Raw genomic sequence first — 18844 nt, 5'->3', positions numbered from 1 at the left:
AGTGTCCGTAAAAAACAGCACGTAGAAGATTACAGCCGCAAATTCTAAAAGTCATTTGGAAATTATATGCAAACCGAGGCATGTTTTTGAAAATTTTAGTGGTTACGCTACGTTACGTTAGTTTTTAAAGTTCTCTCAGGAATGCATCAGGTTTGATTGCGTAGATCTAAAAGTCACGATGGTGCAAAAATCAAACTTACATAATTAAGAGTAATTTTAAAAATCTCGAAACAGCGGATTTGCATGTACACAAAATTCCATACATCAATGTTTTAAATTTTGAATTGATTGCGCAAAGCACCTGTCAGAAACGCGCAAGTGTTAAGTAATATGCGAACATCCCCAACCCGTGAGACGTTACACAAAGTGGTGTGCGTTTGCGTCTAGGCTCGGTTTAAAATAAGTCTGTGTGCGTGCTCAGTCAATTCAATTTAAAGTATGCATCACACACTAGGGGCGCGGAGCATAAACAAAAGAGCGTGAGACTTTTCCGTCCATTCGGTTGTTGTTTTCTCGTTTTTCCTTTGTCGTGTAGGCAATTTTCCACAAGTTTTCCACTGCCACGGTTTTGCATCCGATGTAGGATGCAGTGACAATGTTCTGCCATAGTTCGTAAGTACGTAATTTAGAGAAACATGCAGCGGAAAACAAAGTCGTCATCAAGAGCGCTGCAGTTGCGATCTGTTCTAGCGACAGGTGTGGCAAGTTGGCTTATTTTCGGCTGGCCTGTGGTGGCTGGACAGAAGGGTTTCTTCTTTGGGTGTTATACGCGGGATAGATCTGCCCGGCTGGAGATGGTGACGGATCATTTGGACATCTGTGTGAGCCACTGTGAGGATAATTATTACAGGTAAGTTAAAGGTTATTGAACCTTTGCGAGTGTTGGGGTAACTGTCAACATAATGTTTTGTTTTCCAGATATGCTGCCTTGTCGGACACGCACTGCGCATGCCTGAACGCAATCCGTTCACAGGTGATGGAGGATAAGGAATGTAATGTTCCTTGCCGTCAGGATGCGAGTCTCTCTTGCGGTGGCCTCGCTGTGCAGAGTTTCTATGAAACGGGTGTCGAGGTTCCCGGACCGATTAAAAATCTTAGATTGGCTGATATAGAGACGGATACGACTATCAAGATTGCATGGGATGCTCCTGTAGCAGATGGTGTCGCTGTCGCAGAATATGAAATCACAGCTAGTGCCATATCGACTTACGCTGATTATGGTTTTCGACCTAGGAGCTGGACTACCCAAAATAGCTCGCTCGGTTTTGAGCTATCGAATCTCATACCCGGCACGCGTTATAATATAACCGTTACGACACTGTCGGCGAAAGGCCGTGGAGGCGAGAAATCTTTGACTGCGGAGACAGAAATAGGCATACCAGACCCTGAACCAGAGGAACCACTTATCTTGCGCCGGTTAGACTCGACTATTCAGATTGAGATTCAGAAGGCAATGAATAATCATGGCCCTATCAATTACTATCGAGTAGTCGTTCACTACGTTAACGACGATTTGGTGCAGCAATTTGACGAAAGCCTCCTAGATACATTCCAAAAATCAAAGGAAAATGGTGTACCGTACTACGTGGCAGCGGAAGTCGAAATGAAGGTAAGTGGATTTTGGAAAGCTATTTTTTCCTTTCCAATGACTAATGTTGAACCATTTTAGGGAGATTCATTGCTCTTCACTGTGGGCGACGGACGACACTATCGGAACTATTTCAACCCTCCAATTCCTCCGCGGGCACATGTACATATCTCTATCGGGATTGTCAGCATTTTGCACAGCGTGATTAAGGTACGATACGCCACCACAACCCACGAACAGCACCAGCATCCGGATCATCACTACGTTAATTCAACCAATGTGCCAGAACGAAATGAAGCGCTGGTTACCGTTCTAACCGTAGCTTGTGTTCTGTTTGGCGTTGTTTTGCTGGCGAGTATTATTTTGTACGTGTACCTTCGGTACAAGACACCCACAAATACTCGCCCGCTATCGGATCACCACGAGATGTCCTTGCAGGGACCGATTCTTGAAGTGGAAAATAATGGTTATCTGCCAGATATCTATGAGCAAAGGGGTTTCGAAGCTGAGCTGCACGATATCATTGAATCGCTACCAACGCACAAGAAACATGGACGAAAGTTCCTTACTTTGGAGATCAACAACATTCTCGGTTCCGGGAACTACGGTGATGTACTCAAGGGTAGTATACAGCGAGAAGGTGTCGATCTTCCGGCACAGGTGCATGTTATTTCTGACGACATGGATAAAATCGATCAGATTGGTTTTTTGAACGAATTCCGTCGCTTTGTCAAACTGGAAAGCAGCCCAAACGTACTGCAACTGTATGGGGTCTGTGTCACCCCGGACTGGTGCTATGTACTGTTCGAAGACATGCAGACTACCCTGAAACAGACGCTGTTGAACGCGAGAATCCCGAACAATGTCAACAGTCCCAAGTTTTCCACTATCTCAGAGGAGATAATCATTAACATTTTGTGCCTCGTCTGCGATGGGATGCAGTTTTTGGTTGAAAATAATGTAAGTACAGTAATTAGCCATGACAACTAAATATTGTGGTATGTTATGCTAGATTGATTTCATTGTTTGAATTGTTGTTCAACGCTTGCGGTTGTCTAGCAAATTTTGAGAGTTTTTCTACATGTACCCTATTAACATATGTCCGTCGACCTCAAAACCACAAGTCGCCACTGAGTTACAATAGGAGTTACTAAGGTTTTTAAATGAAACAAATATTTTTTCCTTCATAGATCGTAAGCAAAAAACTGTGCGCCCGAACGGTTTACGTGAACACAAAGTTCGAGGTCAAAGTGAGTGCCTTCGGTCCAACACTTTACGGCGAAAACGAACAACAAATCGAGATTACCCGCTGGAACGCTCCGGAAGTAATTAAGTTCCAAAACCACACCGCTAAAAGTGACGTTTGGTCGTTCGGATTGCTTATCTGGGAGTGCTGCTGCCTGGGGGCGACACCGTTCGGTGCGATCACCGCCGAGAATCTCTTCACCAGCATCCGCGGGGGTAGTCGACCGGAGCAACCGGGCTTCATTTTCGATGATCTGTACCAGATGTGCCTTAACTGCTGGGATTTGGATGCCGGCGATCGTCCCGAGTTTGACGATATCAGTCGCTACCTGCGGCAGACTCTGCCCATGCTGCGGTACATGCTCTCATTCGAACGGAACCAACCTGTGCAACTGCCACCGTACTTACCGCATCTGGAGCTGAAACGCTAGAAGTACGCGCTCTAGCCATTAGATCTTGTATAATAAGGTAAGTTTAAAGAGTATAACCATGAGACAAGAATTTTTTTCACGAACAATCCGTCCACTTTGAAATATGAGAGATATTTTTAATTTAATTTTGTATGATTTTACCAGGGATATATTAGAACAGTAAATATCGGTAGCCTGTATATTTCAACATTTGTGATTGATCACAGAAATATAAAACAATAAGAGAAATCGAAAAGAACTTAATGTTTTCCTAATGCCAAACTCGGATAGTGATATTTTGTAAATCAACAAACCACGCTTCCACCCGCTCTACGCTCCTTTCCGACGGTTACGTCTGGAAAAAATATTGTATTTGAATGTAAATAAATGATTGTAACAATATAAAATTTGCTACTACAATACTATACACTACGGAACTACTCAACATTTCATGGTAACTGGCGCCGCCGTTATACGTGGAATTGCAGCACTGTGCCGCGAAGTTGATCACACTCGGGTAGTAGTGATTCCAGAACTTGACCGCATTGAAGTTCATCGTCGTGTGGTCGCTCATGTTGAACGACCGGTCGATAATCAGTACCCCCGGTTCGTCATTGGTGAACTTATCCCACTTGATGTAGACACCGACTTGGGTGGGATTGGTGTACTTGGCGAAGTTGGCCCACAGTGTCATAACGATGTCAGCCACGCGTTTATCCGCACTATCCCACTGCATCTGATCGGCGAGCATCAGCCAGTACGGAAGACCCCAGAGGAAGATCAGCTCGAAGTTGTGCGGAACGCCCATCCACTCTGGGACACCCTTCAAGGCGGCTTCAGTTCGTGGCTTAATATCGAAACGGTACACGTAGGTGTCTGCCAGTTGACTCATCGCCATCGCTAGTTCAATTGTGGATGAAACAAACTTTCGCTCGGTCGCAAACTCTATATAGCGCCGCCTCAAAGTCATCGGATCCGTTGTGGGAGGATAAGGATTATACTGGAACTGTACCGCATCCATCACAATCTCCATGTTCCCTCCACAAATAGAATCATTGAAATCCATGTGCGACAGATCCATCATAACAGCATCTCCCAAGAGAGTCTCGAACATCTCGACCGCTATTCCGTTCTCCAAAATATCACCCATGGCCACATCCAAACCTTCTTCCATATCGGTATGTCCAATTAACAGTGGTACCTTTTTCAATTTACCCTCACGAGCCAGCATTATTGGAAGTTCCGGAATGAACGGTGTAGTCACGTTACTCAAATCTTTATCAACCACCGGACCCCAGTCGACGGTTGGAGCGTTTTCCGCCAAAACAGGTCCCGGAACTCTACGCAGGCAAGTAATCAGCTGTGATGTAGGCTTCCGATTACAGCCGAATATACTAGCCGCTTCATCCAGTGCAGACGTGTAGGACTGCGGACTCTTGACCATTGAATCTGTTAATACACTGCCGGACATGATGATGGCTTTGTGGAAAAAGTCGCTCGTCCATTCGCCCGAGCTAAGCAGCAAACCAACGCACACACCGCCTGTCCCGTGGCCGATAATAGTAACGGACGCTTCGTTTCCACTGAACAGCTTGATGTTCCGATTGATCCACAACAGGGCGGCCGCTTGATCCATCAGTCCGAAGTTGCCTGGAGCTTCCGTGTCGGCAGTGGTCAGAAACCCAAAAATCCCCAGGCGATACTGAACGGTTACGACGATCAACTTTTGCTTGAACACCAACTGGAATGGATTCAGCATAAAGGGGGTGTCACCGTCAAAGTCGCCCGGAGGGAACATCACCATCACCGAGTAGCCTTCCTGGGGCATGGGGGCTGGAAAAAAGAAGAGAAGATGGTTGATTATTTTGGTGATTCAGGTAGGGTTAATGCAATTTTATTATGTCACAAAAACTGATTCTAATTTACAACTATAAAGTAGATACTAAAATCCTAGTTGACCTAAATCCTGTCAAACCAAAGCGAGCTCGTACAATTTGTCGTTGGACTAACTGACCCGCCCTATTTTTCTTTAACTAATTTTAAACATTTTAAAGTGATTTCACATACTTATAAAGATTGACCATGCGGTTTATTTATATTCTGCAATCAAATGAACTACAAATCGGATATTGCATACGTTCAAACTCAAGAGGCAAATCGTGTGAAGTAATTCGTGTCATCGAAATGAGAACATCCTCGTCATAAGATTTAAATCAGGTACAAGTCGGACTCGATTATTCGGAATTTTAGATTCGATTATCCGGAATTTCATTTTTTCGGTGATCGTTTTAATTTTTATTCCGAAATTTTACCTTTACCACCCCTTCTGGCATATTTGTTACCATTTATGTCATTTCCGGCATGTTTGGGACATGTTCGATTTAACTGAAAATAATCAATGTCCAATTTATTCTTTTTTGCTTCTCAAGAAATTAATTTCTGGTTACGCCACTGCATCATACAAGTAAAATAAAAAAAGGAAATACCTATTTATTTATGTTCGTTAATCGCAAATTTCAATATATTTCTGTGATTCGATCATTCGGAAAATTCGATTATCCGGAATAAAAAATGTTTTGGTAATCGAGTCCGATTGGAGTATTGGAATTCTACCATCTTATATTTCAGAGGAGCTGCGTAGCCGCAAACTTACAGAGTCCGCTTTATCAAGCGGATGGTCGTGGGCTCGAATCTTAGTAGAACCAGGCCACTCGATCTCAAAAAGGACTTTAAGCATGGGTTTATTCTCAGGCTCCCCATCACTTACCCTTCCTTTACGCTGAAATCTACAATACCTTTGGGTGACTTCTTCTTAACAAAAATAAGTCCCTCTTATTAATAAAACTGGCCAGAAGGACGCACGACGAAACTTCTCCAGGGAATTATAGTTGGTGATGTTTGGTAGGAGGAACAAGGCTCGGTATAGGAGAACAGTAAGCGTGTAAAAGGAAGGGCAGCACAATTACACACAAGCACTGAAAAAAAATTAAAAAAAGCATGCCACTTCTCAATAGCGGTATTGCCAAAAATAGAAGTGCGGGATACAGCAAACACCCGGGCATATCTTACAATAGATCAACGATTCTGGTCGCAGTGAGGAAGTCCATACAGAAAAAAAAATCTTATATTTCATATCTGTTAGTGAGTAGGTATTGAGTTTTTGCTGTTTTTAACACCGAAAGTAATATACCCTCAAATGACTTGATTTAGTATAATTTAGGTTGACTTGATTTAGTACCTATGAGTTAGTTGCATGAATGAGCTAAAATTTTTTGTATATTCTAGATCCTTTTCTTTCACCAATTGTTTTTGCTCTTTCATGAGACAAAATGGGCTTACGAAAATTATATGGGCACATTTTCAAGTTAGATTCATCTTAAAGATAAGTACCATAAAACTATCGTAAAACTCTAATGAAGTTTTATGGAAGTTTCTCATAGGTATTTTGAAAGGGATATTGAGTGCGTTTCAAAACCGCCCCTCAGGCTTATTACACTTATTGATGAAGGAGTTGTATGGAGGACTCTTCAAGTGTTCTTTAATTTCTCTCGGGAACTGTTGATAAATAAAAACTTTAAGTACTTAAATAAATTTATGACAAAACTCGATAGATTTATTAATGTTTTGATAAAAGTTCTATAAAATATAAATAAAACTAAATCGTCTTTGGATTGTTACTTGGGTTGTCTTAAAGTAGCGTTGCTTGTTATACATTGGTTTCTACTTTTTAGATACTGCACGTCAAATCTTGTCTCATTACATAATTTTGGTTGGTTCAGATTTCGAGACATGATCCGTTGGATAGTTTATTTATTTTTACAATCTACTTGTTTATTTGTACAACAGATTTCCACGAATTTCATTCTGACAGATAAATTTCATATCGTCGACATCGTTGTTTTTGCCACCAGGATTGCAAGTGCACAGAATTTTGAAAGATAATCGGACATGAAACCAATCAAAAGAAAATCTTAATTGGTACTTCTCCATTACCAATCGCTCACAATTGTTTCGAGAAAATTTCTGTGGCCGGATGCTGAAACAGTGAAAGTAAATAACTCGAATCATCAAATATCCCTGACAATTGAAGAGTTTATTCAGAGGAGGAATGCCACCTTTAAAGACTATTTGAAAGAGTTTTTCTGATTGTTTCTATGTATGTATATGAAAAACAAACAATAACTAGTATAGATTCTTGTTGTTTATAAGTAAAAAAATATGATCAGAGGGTTGTATGCAAAGCCATGACCGCAAGTTTAACGTGGAACTACATAAGGCTGTTTGATACATAAAACGCATTGTCTCATTTGAGAGTGATCTCAAATCAATAGTTCAAAACAAACTTCTCTTTTTCAATAATGCTTTGAATTATAATTTGGCCTTATTAATATGTTTATGGTAATAATTTTTATCTAATACTATTAAAATAACTTTCTGAAAATAATGGTGGCCCTGGAAAGATTCAAAATGGCATCTGGGGTTAATTTTTGGCTGTGCATTCGTTATTCGGTCATTTTGGGGTGTTTTCCACCAGAAACCGGAAGTTATCATCTTGGATTTCACAATGGCATGTCGAGTTAACTTTTGGCCTCTGAGCATCATTCTGGGTCCGGAAATTATCATATTGGGTGGTGTTCGGCCATTTTGGGCTATTTACCAGAAAGATTTACCTTCCAGTTGGTCTCGAGGTACGTTTCTGGCCTAACAAGCCAGTCGTCGTAGGTTCGAGCCTCGGCTCGGGAGAGACTGTTATTGCCAGTAGGATCGTAGCGCTAGCCCCGCAATTGTCCTGTACATGAGCAATTCTCGCTGAAACCGTCCCACTGGTGACATGAGGGCTTTAAAAACCAATATTTTTGTGCCTAAATGATTGAAAATAGTGAAAATGAGCAAACAACTTTGGTTAGTTGATGGACCCCTCGACCACAAATCGGTTAAACGGTTTTTACAAAAATTGATTTTTGAGCAATTCTTGATCTCATTATTGATTTATTTCTCAGGAATTTGTCATTGAACTCCCTGCAACCAACACATCGTTTTAAAGAGGAATGATAAAGCTTTCATTTGAAGTAGAAAAAATTGGCCGCCATCTTGGATCTCGCCGCCATTTTGGATTTAATGAGAAAAACGTGTTTTTAAGCAAATTCGCAACCACCGATCTTGAATTTAACATCACCGTTGGAAAGCTGAGAAAAAATGCTTTAAGATACGTTCAAAACATTAGGTGAGCATGAGTTTACCTTGTTATTCTGGTCACTTTTCAAAATCGAGTTTCAAACAGTTCAACGGATGACGCGCGGCCAACATCAATAATAAACAGAAGGTCAAGTTCTGAATCGGAATGTAGCACAAAGGCTTTGCTTTACCAATGTACAGTAAAGTTCTTTTTTACACGATTCTACGTATCGTGCAAACAAAAAATCGCGTTAAAAAAACCGCGTTATTTGGGAAAACGTCGTTAAAAAAAACGCGTTATTTGGAAAAACGTCGTAAAAAAAATCTTGTAAAACAAAAACCATGTAAAAAGGAAACTGTGTAAAAAACAGCCTATTATAGTTTGTTACTGTTACTGCTGCTTACTGTAACAATTTTACGCAAAGACAAAAAATCGTGCAAAAAAAAAACCGTGTAAAAAAATCGCGTTTTTTAGGAAAACGACGTAAAAAAATCGTGTTATTTGGAAAATCGTCGTAAAAAAGAATCGTGTAAAATAAAACCGTGTAAAAAAAGACTTTACTGTACAATATTAGAATTGAAAATTGGCGATAATAAATCTGAATCATTCTCTGCAACTTCAGAGATTGCACAAGGCAGCCACTTGGGCCCGGTAATGTGCCTGCTCTTCTTCAACGACATAATTAAATCATTAAAATGCCCCCGACTGGCATTTGCGGATGAACTGAAGTTATTCCTCAAAATCAATAATAACAGCGACACTCTATTTCTGCAATAACAGCTAAACGAAACGAAAACACTGGTGTAAACTGAATCGCATGGTACTCCACTCCACCAAGTGCCAACTCATTACTTTCACGAGGAAAAACAACCCACTGATTTTCGAGTATAATCTGAACGGCGTTCCATTACAGCTTCTATTTGAAAGACCCCGGAGTTATTTTCGATACTAAAATCACCTTTAAGCAACATGTCTCCTTCATCGTCGCGAAAGCTTCCAGGCAGTTGGGACTGATTACCTATTCGAATGACACGCGACTTCAGAAACATTCACTGCTTGGTTTCTCTTTACATTTCACTGGTTCGGTCCTGGTTCACTGGTTCGGTCCAGTTTGGGTTGCTCATTATAACAACGCAATTCATCGCATCGCATCGGTCCCCGTGGCTCTGTGGTTAGCGATGTCGGTCGGCTAGCTCTCCCACACGGTTGCGATCTAGTTGATCGAGACCGCTATTAGCCCCATGGCTAAGCGTGCGATATTGTTGTTGTTGTTGTTCATCGCATCGAAAGCATCCAGCATCGGTTTATTCGCTCTGCCCTTCGTTTGCTTCCTTGGAGGCAGCCTATGCGGAATACTCGATACGAAGACCGTTGTCAGCTCCTTCATATTGACACACTTAACTGCGCCGAGAAACAGCACGCGCACCATGGTGGTTTCCGACGTTCTCACCGCTAGGATTGATGGCCCTAAAATCCTCCAATAATAACAATATCGCACGCTAGCCTGGGGGGCTAATGCGGTCTCGATCAACTAGATTAGTTGAGAGAATTCGTTATCGATATTGCACATTCTGCATGTTGTAGGATAAGTACAACGATACGCCGTGCCCCAGTGCTGAGTCGAGAAAATTTCCAGCTCGAAAAGTTCCTCGACCTGATCGGGAATCGAACCCGATATCACAACCGTGTGGGAGAGCTAGCCGACCGACATCGCTAACCACAGAACCACGAGGACTAAAATCCTCCGTTAGATCAATTTTAGCGCTCCCTCAAAAGTATTCGGAGATTTTCATTGTTTCACATTCTATCCCGCTGCATCAAATACAGCGCAAACAGTGCCATTGGTGGCCTTCAAAAGCGTTTGTGGTCTCTAGGCATCATTCATCATTTTAGATTTCAAAATGGCATATAGGGTTAACTTCTGACTGGGTTTCATTATGGTTCCTGAAATACCCAGTTTCCTAAAAAACAGAATTCAAAATGGTGTCCTGGTCGATTTTTGGCTTATGTGCATCATCCCGATCGTTTTTTCCGCAAAAAATGGTTGAAATACGCGTTTCAATTATATGGAACCACCCCCCTCTTGAGTTGTGAAGGGGGTCACACCATCGTAAAAACGTTTTGTATCGAAGCTCTGTCTTCCAGAGGAGGGAGAGATATCGAACCGTTATAGGAATATTTCTTGCTTACAAAAACCTCTACACTCCACATGTGGTTCCATTTGCTTGATTAGTTCTCGAGTTATGTAGAAATTTGTATGGACTCCTCTCGAGCGGTGAAACCTTTTTTTTCTTTCAAAAACCTCCTCATGTCAAATTTGGTTTCTATTGGGGCAGAAATTTTTGTTTCATTTGTATGGGAGCTCTCCCTTACAGATGAGGGAGGGGTATCAGACTACCATAAGAACCTTCCCCGGCCCCAAGAACACCTGCATACAAATTTTCACGCTGATCGGTTTAATCATTTCCTGGTCTATATGGATCAGACAGCCAGACAGACAGAACTTCATTTTCACAGGGTGATTAATAAGTTCGGATATATGGATTAGACAGGCAGAACCTCATTTTGCAGGGTGATCAATAAGTTTGAATACAACTTTTCATCTTTGTGTAGGTGCGCAACATGTGAATTCTGTGTATTGGTATAGGTGACAGCTTTAGCCTCATATGTAATTGACCGCGCACGATGAAAAAGTACCGCGACGAAGCAGTAAACCCTAATAAACAGGAACAATAAACGAACGTTAATCCATATTGTTTAACGATAACCCAGACAGTTTGGAATATACCCCGAATAGGCTGTCAAGCATGTTGTTATGGTTATTGATTATGCGAGAAGTTCTCTGTGAGAGGTGAGCAACTTTGCGATATATTCCGGTAGATGAAATCTCACGGGGTGAGGCGGAATTTAATATATATCCATCGGTACCAGGAGACGGACTAAACTAAAGACCGTGCGAGATCCGGACGGCCGCTTTCGTCGAGGACGCCAGCAGCCACCAAGGTGGAAAGGGAACTGGTTCGTCGAAGAATGAATCGTTCTGAGCTGGATGTGTCGATCAGGACTACCCACACCATCTTGACGAAGGAAATGCAAATGGAAAACGCAAGGTTCACGGGGTAACGGAGGCTACAACGAAGAAGAGGCTGGACAGAACTGACCTGAAACTCTCGTGGCACGCAGGTCGGGAGTTTGTGTTTTCTGATGAGAAACTCTTTGTCTTGTAACATCCGCCATATCCAAAACGATCGACTGTGGGATCTTACAGTGGCCAGCAACCCTCTGTCCCTTATAAACGTTCAGAGCGCCGCGTGGTTTGGGGAGCCTTATCCAGACGTAGGGAGCTCCCGCTGGTGTTTTTCGAGAAAAATGTGAAAATGGAGCGGGTTGTGGCCCCGGTACCTCTACGGGAAGCATCATTGAGTGACGGCGCACTGACCCACATGGTGAATATCGTTCAAGCGTGATGTCGAGAGAATTCAATTGATTGTTGATAAAACTTTGTGACCTCCCAACTGCCGGACCTTAATACATGGTCGTAACGTTTGCGATAAAAAAATGTACTTTTTCGAATGGTAGTAAAAAAATCACTAAGCCAGATAATTTTCGAAACTTGAGTATCGCTCAAGTAATGAGCTGACGCCAGATCCGGCTAGAACATCGCGTCTTTTCCCTAATGTTATTTCTAATGAACGACGCAACGGCAAGTCTGGAGCGAAAGAAGGCGGCTTTGATATATCGCTACTTATCAGTCACAGCAGCACCTTCTTGGGAAACTTGGTGAGTGAAGTGAACTTCACCTCGGAGCTCATTTCCTTCGTAGGAGAAGTAAAATACGAAGTGCCCTGCCAGTCGTTGCCATCCAAGGTGAGATATGTCTCGTCATCCATCACCACCGCCACATCGCGATTCACCGGGAAAATCGACTTGACCATCTTATTCAGCCGCTGCCTCTGCGTCATTGCCTTCAGCTCCGGGATCAGTGGACGGGACTGCTGCTTCCTGACTGCTTCCTCCTTCGGTCTTCTTCTTCAGTATACTTTAGAGCTTCTTGTCACTCAGGGTCATCGGCCGTCCGGAAGCGGTTTTTTATGCTCTGATTGTTGTCCAATAGTGCCAAGATGTTGTAGATGCCAGAACGACCGTATCCGGCATCCATAAAGTGTCCGATTTCGACGCGGCGGGTTACCGTTCTTCGAACGCGCACACTTCTGAACGGAGTAGTTTCACTATTTTCCCATCACGGTTAGAGTTCGACTGATAGAGCTGTCAATTTTTCTCTGCTGACTCATGGATTACTTTAATTGATGCAACACGGGTAGTTTCGTCAGTGCGTGTGAAGGTCGGCAATTTTTGTCCATTTTTCGTTTTAAGAACAAAATTATTATCTATGCCGTAATGCTGAATACACTATACGGACCAAACAAACCGTTTATATGCTAGAAATGTTTTTTATCCTGAATAGGCACTCGGCGCAGGAAACTTAGAACCACGGCTTACAAAAACAAGGCTAGCTATTCCGGGACTGTCGTTTTTTAGTGACGTCATGTGAATCGTTAAAATAAACAAATCAGCTACTGCGGCGAAAATGACTTTCTGACAAAGCCATTACCACGTAGTTCATTGATGATCATCCACAATGCAATGCCTAATTTGTATTTTTAAACTATATTCGATGCAGATGATTGGAGTGTTACAAACCGTAGCGTCAATTGTGTTATCGGAGTAATAAATTAATGTTCATTTCATCATAGTGTCGGAAACTGAATTATGTACATCTGTTCCAACATAAACTTTTCTAAGACCTCATGCGAACAGCGTAATTCAATGGAAACCGAACCAAATGTCTAGAACCACATTGGCTATCCGGATCATGCTCCGGATTCCACGATTCAACCAAAATTGATTATGCGATACCTCCAAGTATGAACAGTTGGAAAACAGTGTTGAACGGGACAATCAAGTGTCGTCAATATTCACGCTAAGTTAGATCAGACTGATTTTATTTTTATTTGTACAATTAATATAGTTAAAATATTTATGGTTGATTATGTGATTGTTTTTATACTTTTCCTTTTCAGCCCTGCACCACTCCCCGTCTTTATTTAACTGTATCGCGTTTCGCTGGTTCTTCATATGTTCCTGTTGAAAGTCTCTTCTGAGAGAGGCAATTTCTCCACGATATGAAAGCTCTCCAAAAGTTCAAGAAAAGATTATATTATGGCTAAGTGTTAAAATTCTAAATTTCAAGTTAGTTACCTGGGTATGGCATCGGTTTCAGAAGTTGTATTTTTCGTTGAAAAGTAAATGTAGAAGACTCATAAATTTGAATTTTCCTACCGATCATATCCGGAAACAGCGTGCTGTACAAGCTGCCTTCGTTTTGTTTCAGTAATTTGTTTTTTTATTTCTATATTTACGGGTAAAAACTTGCACAGTTCCGTTCGTAGCAGAATTCAGCCGATTATCTTCCTCTAGAGAATGCTAAAAGCATATTTTGGAAGTTTTCCTTTCCTTTAGGACACAATTTATCCACAATGCACACGGTTCTTCTTGTTTCGGAAAGCGGAAGAACCTCTTCTTCAATCCTATCCTATTTTCCTCATATATATTACACCCGCGGACATTACACTTCACCTTTTTTATTCTTAACAATCCTGTGCCACAATTAAAATCTTTCATACGTTGTCAGTTGCATACACAAGGGCCTACTACACTGTTTACTATTACGATTCGGATGACGTCATAGCTGTTCCTGTTTACACTCTAAAGAACTAGCCTGGTTTTTGTAAGCCGTGCTTAGAACCTTTTGTTTCTTATTTCTCTATGATCTGTAGACATCAATATTTAGCTAATATTTTCTAGTTTTTATAAAAAAAGGTTCATATGTGCAAAGTTTCAGCTAGATAAAAAATGATAGATTTGAATGGCTGCTCGTATTTATGTGGAAATGTTTTTTTTTTCACTCGAACAACATTTATTTGAAACGACACAATACATGTTAATCTGTTTTTTACGCGGCTTTTTTTACGCGGATTCCGGAATTTACGCAGTTTTTTTTATGCGGATTCCAGAATTTACGCGGTTTTTTACGCGGATTCCGGAATTTACGCGGTATTTTTTTTGCGCGGATTTCGGTTTCTCTTCACTCGGATTGCAGAATTTACGCGGTTTTTTATGCAGATTCCGAAATTTACGCAGTTATTTTTACGCGGCACGTATCCCCCGCGTAAAAAGCGACTTTAGTGTATGGTGGATTAAACGTGTATAATAAGAATGTTTTTGAAAAATCTGTTGATTTTCATATATTTTTCAAAAAAAAAAAAAATCGGTTGAAATTCTTGAGGAGTGCTATCGATTATTGCTCAGAATTTGATGACGTTTTTGCGAAACAACGAGAACGTGAATCTGGCAAAAATTTGGATCATTATCGAATACCAGAAAGATTTTTAAGTTTGTCTGATGCGTAATCAGAAGTTTAGAAAAATGTAGATATATCTGGCATAATGACCACTACTTGATTTACTTTTTTAGATAGAATTGCTTCATAGGTTCACTGTCAAATATTTAATTATTCATAAAATTTGCATTAAAATACTGTTGTTTTTCCGCTGTATAGACCTTTTTAGTTGAGGAAAATATTTACAAATAGCTGTTTTGTTTGTAATGCTATGTTTTTAGCAGCTGGACAAATATTCAGTTGAACACTCATTATATGTTTTAAACTTGTTTCTGAATAAATTTTTTTATTCGTGATCAGAAATCGGAAGAAGCTGCTGAACATCGACCAGAAATGTTAAAAAGTGATAGAAGTCGAAGCAACGAGATGCGAAGATTTACAGTTTAGAGGAAACATAATTATTGTTTTTAATATTCATAGTTATTTTCATTTTCTCAATTTGAGCAATGACTTCATTGAATATGAAAATATTTCCCATCCTTCCGTGCTTTCTCCAGCTAAACTGCGACATTCGTTTGACTCATTGAGCTCAGGTCAAATCCTTCAGCTTGAACTTGACTCTTTCCTACACGTGTTCAGATGCAAGCAATTCGACTAATTCATTCGCATCAGGGATTGAATATTCAGATTTTTTTAACGTTCATACCCGGTTGGGTAATGTATTATTTCGACCTTGAAACTGGTGGTTGACCACACTAATGCTGGAACAATAGAATCTGGTTACACAACACTCAGCTCTGGAATAGCGTTTGGCTTTTTATTAATCGAACTAAACCCCGCCACTACCGCCATTGTGGAATTAATAAAAATGCTAATGAACGACAAATCACGAAACCACTCGGAGTGAGACATAATGAATGACAGGTTTGCTGGGGGTGGGATTTTCATGGGAAAATCCAGTCATTCTTCTGTTTCAGATGACCGGGTACACTGAGATGGTCGATATAGTTCAAAGGACCTTCAAGGCCAAGAATGTTGGCTTTGTGGTATTCGGCTGCTCCGAGTATTACCCAGGGTGAAGTTCAATATCTATAAGAACGGATAATAGCGCAAAGTTGGATCCTGAAAAGGAACGCAATGCGAAACGCACAATCACCGTTTGATCGGAGAAAGTTTTCAAAAGTTTATAATTGAATTAAACTTGTTGAGCTCGCCCCGTAATGTGCATATTCAACAAGAAAACTCTTTAACATCAATTGCTCTGGTAGGTATATGAATCGGCTGCAATTGGCTCTGAAAAGTGGTGGCTATATACCTACAACAGTTTATAAATAAAATCGATAAAATTAAAACTTGATTTTCTATAGCAACCCGGTCTATTTTTTGCACTACAAACCTACATTATCGTATAAAAGAGCATGAACAGGCAGTCGGCAGCACGTTTGTCGGTTTGCTCACTGATGAAGACAGTTTTGACAAGCGAGCGGAATGCGTTTGATGTGCAGAAGCAATTGGAACTAATCTCCATTTAACTGACTGCTCCTTGTTGTTGGAACTTTCATGTGTACTTATCTTGAAAGAAGATTATGGTAAAGTTGTAAAAACGAATTCTTTATTTAAAAAAATACTAGAACTTTATAATTTAAAAAAATTAAGGTTTTTCAGAACATTTCTGAACTATGGTTGACGAATTGCTAACGGAAAATTTTAAAATTCATCAGAGCACTTACAATCAGAATGTCATAAAAATCTTTTTCGATAGTGAGGAAAATTTAAAATTTCAAGAAATATCAAGTGTCTAAAAAAAAATTCGAAAAAGTAGTATCAAGGTTAAGGAAAAATTTCAATAAATCATCCCATCAATAAGTTCTGAAATTGTCAACATTCAATTACCCATCAAAACCAATCCTACTGTAAATAATAAAATTTCAACTAGGATCAACAAAGTTGTGATAGATTGAAAATATTATAATTCGTTACCCAGGATTCTAAAAGACACGAAACATAAACATAATGTGGTTAAATAGTTGTTTCTATGAAAATAAATCTCAGAACACTAAACTTGATGGCATAGTATAGTGTGGTATAACTAGGAATCATGAATTCGTACGGTAAACGGTGACATTTGGGATTAAAAAATGTCATCGGCATTTGGCGAATTTTGGGCTGTAGTGCTGTAGTTGACCCGATAGGAAGTGTTGAAACAAACGAATTCCAAGTATAAATCGTAACAACAGAATGCAGCTACTAATCATTTCCAACCGAGAATCGTGCTTCATGCTAGCACACATCCAAGAACTTCTGTAAGAAGTTCCGTCTTTGTGCTTCGCGGTGGAAAATATGGCTGATATCAGGCCAACACTTGACTTCTTCTTGAGTGCCTTTCGTGCTCGTGACCTATACCTCCGCGCTGCAGTACAGTAATTTTGGCGTTGGAATTAAAATGCTAACCTTTGTCGGAGTAACACGTTTTTAATGGTTAGTTTTTTCTGTGTCGTGCCAACTGTTCCCCGAAGTGGGTCGAACAATTCGTTGTTGCGCTTTCGGCTGCTGGCTCGCGTGTCACTCTTTTTTTTTTCTCGGGTGATTTTAGCTGAGGCCTCAGCAAAATATGCTCACTCTTCATGATATATGAAAATAAAAAAAAAAGCTAATTTTCATGTGTAAATAAACTGATTAGTATAATTTATTATGTTTCATTAACTGCAAACTACTTCTACGTTATAAGAACCGGCACTCGAAGAATGTCGCATAACTTGGAACAAGAAACCCGCAATATTTAAATTCGTTTTATATAGCGGCCACCTCCGATGTCCGCATAAACCAGTTAGATTTTATAATATTCAGACTCTATGAAAGTGGTTAAAATGGTGCTTGCAAATATTATGCTTCTAGGTTAATTGGCGGCGCACAGAGGAGTAACTCGAGTGAAAACGAGTACAGTCAAACCTGTTTTTGTGCGAGGGATAGGGACCGCAACAAAAAAAAAATCGCATAAAAAAAATCATTTGAACTTCACGTGCAGCTACAAAACAATATTTCCACAGCATTATTGAAAAAAAAAGGTCTTTTATGAGGTGGATAGGGACCGCATAAAAAAATTCAGTTAAAAATAACTCGAAAGTTGTTGTTTCTGATTTAGAAGACCTATGAGAACAATTTTGAAACCGCTTTCCTTCGTAGGCAAGCAATTCGTGACTTTTCCTACGTAAAACTGGCTCAAATAGTAATTTTTGGACGCAACACTTCTGTAATGCGTTGGAATTCATTCCAAGAACCGCAAAAACTAAATGGCTGAAAATGTTGTCGGCACCGCACAAAAAAAATTCGCACAAAAACAGTCGCACAAAAAAACAATCGCATTAAAAAAGTCGCAAAAAATAAATTTTGCACAAAAAAGAGTCGCACAAAAAAAGGTTCAAAAAGTAACTCTAAATATCACACACACAACTTAATGTTTACATTTACATAGCCTATGTGTCTTCATTAATGTTAGTGAGCAGATGAAGTAATACGCTCGAATGATTTGTTTTCGCAAAACGGGCAGCGAAACAAATCGGAGAATTTACCAGAAAAATGATGTCGCAAAATATCTTCATTTAGACCTATCAATTTGATGCTCACAGATTATATGATGCCTCGTGGAACATACGTAGGTTGGAAAAAGCCTTTTGTACGGAGTGTCATTTACCTGGATTATTGATCCTGTGCATCAAGTTATTTTTAAGTTAACCTAAATTAGTTGAAATGCATTCACTAAACTAATCTCATTTCATCTTTGTTGAAACACTGTTTTAAGCGTGAGGCAGGCACTCATCAGGGTACCCATCAGGTATTTTTTTTAATTTCCCGTGTACGCGTGAACACTTAACGTCAAAATTCGTTATAAACAATATTTTTCAAACGGGTCGTAACTGCCAATCCGGACGTTACCGGATGAGATATTTGCGAGGATGTATTCGTGATGTTATGAACTTCCATTCCTCCGATGATTATATGATCGGATTTCGCGAGATTTGATAACT

The 18844-nt window shown here is 40.3% G+C and overlaps 2 protein-coding genes across 2 annotated transcripts in view; one reads left to right on the top strand and one right to left on the bottom strand.

The window, feature by feature from the left end:
* The first annotated feature begins 446 nt into the window (after positions 1-446).
* On the top strand, positions 447-3564 carry LOC129724303 (putative inactive tyrosine-protein kinase Wsck). Its single transcript, XM_055679058.1, has 4 exons — positions 447-850; positions 919-1609; positions 1670-2548; positions 2779-3564. The coding sequence occupies exons 1-4, from the start codon at positions 636-638 to the stop codon at positions 3262-3264; spliced, it is 2271 nt and encodes a 756-aa protein (XP_055535033.1). The 5' UTR covers positions 447-635; the 3' UTR covers positions 3265-3564.
* Positions 3565-3573: 9 nt separating this feature from the next.
* LOC129724304 (neuroligin-4, Y-linked) overlaps positions 3574-18844 on the bottom strand; it is a 45115-nt gene continuing 29844 nt past the window's right edge. The window contains exon 2 of the mRNA XM_055679060.1: positions 3574-5076. Within this exon, the coding sequence (XP_055535035.1) occupies positions 3593-5076 (1484 nt within the window). The 3' untranslated portion in view covers positions 3574-3592. The remainder of the gene's footprint in view (positions 5077-18844) is intronic.

The sequence above is a fragment of the Wyeomyia smithii genome, chromosome 2 (genome assembly GCF_029784165.1).
Source record: "Wyeomyia smithii strain HCP4-BCI-WySm-NY-G18 chromosome 2, ASM2978416v1, whole genome shotgun sequence".
Classification (NCBI taxonomy): Eukaryota; Metazoa; Arthropoda; class Insecta; order Diptera; family Culicidae; genus Wyeomyia; species Wyeomyia smithii.
This window is presented reverse-complemented; position numbering and strand designations above follow the sequence as displayed.

Excerpts from the sequence above, each read along its gene's own strand:
- LOC129724303 (XM_055679058.1), top strand. The coding sequence starts at position 636 with ATGCAGCGGAAAACAAAGTCGTCATCAAGAGCGCTGCAGTTGCGATCT. Across the intron at positions 851-918 it reads TGTGAGGATAATTATTACAG|ATATGCTGCCTTGTCGGACA; the intron begins GTAAGTTAAAGG and ends TTTGTTTTCCAG. Across the intron at positions 2,549-2,778 it reads AGTTTTTGGTTGAAAATAAT|ATCGTAAGCAAAAAACTGTG; the intron begins GTAAGTACAGTA and ends TTTCCTTCATAG.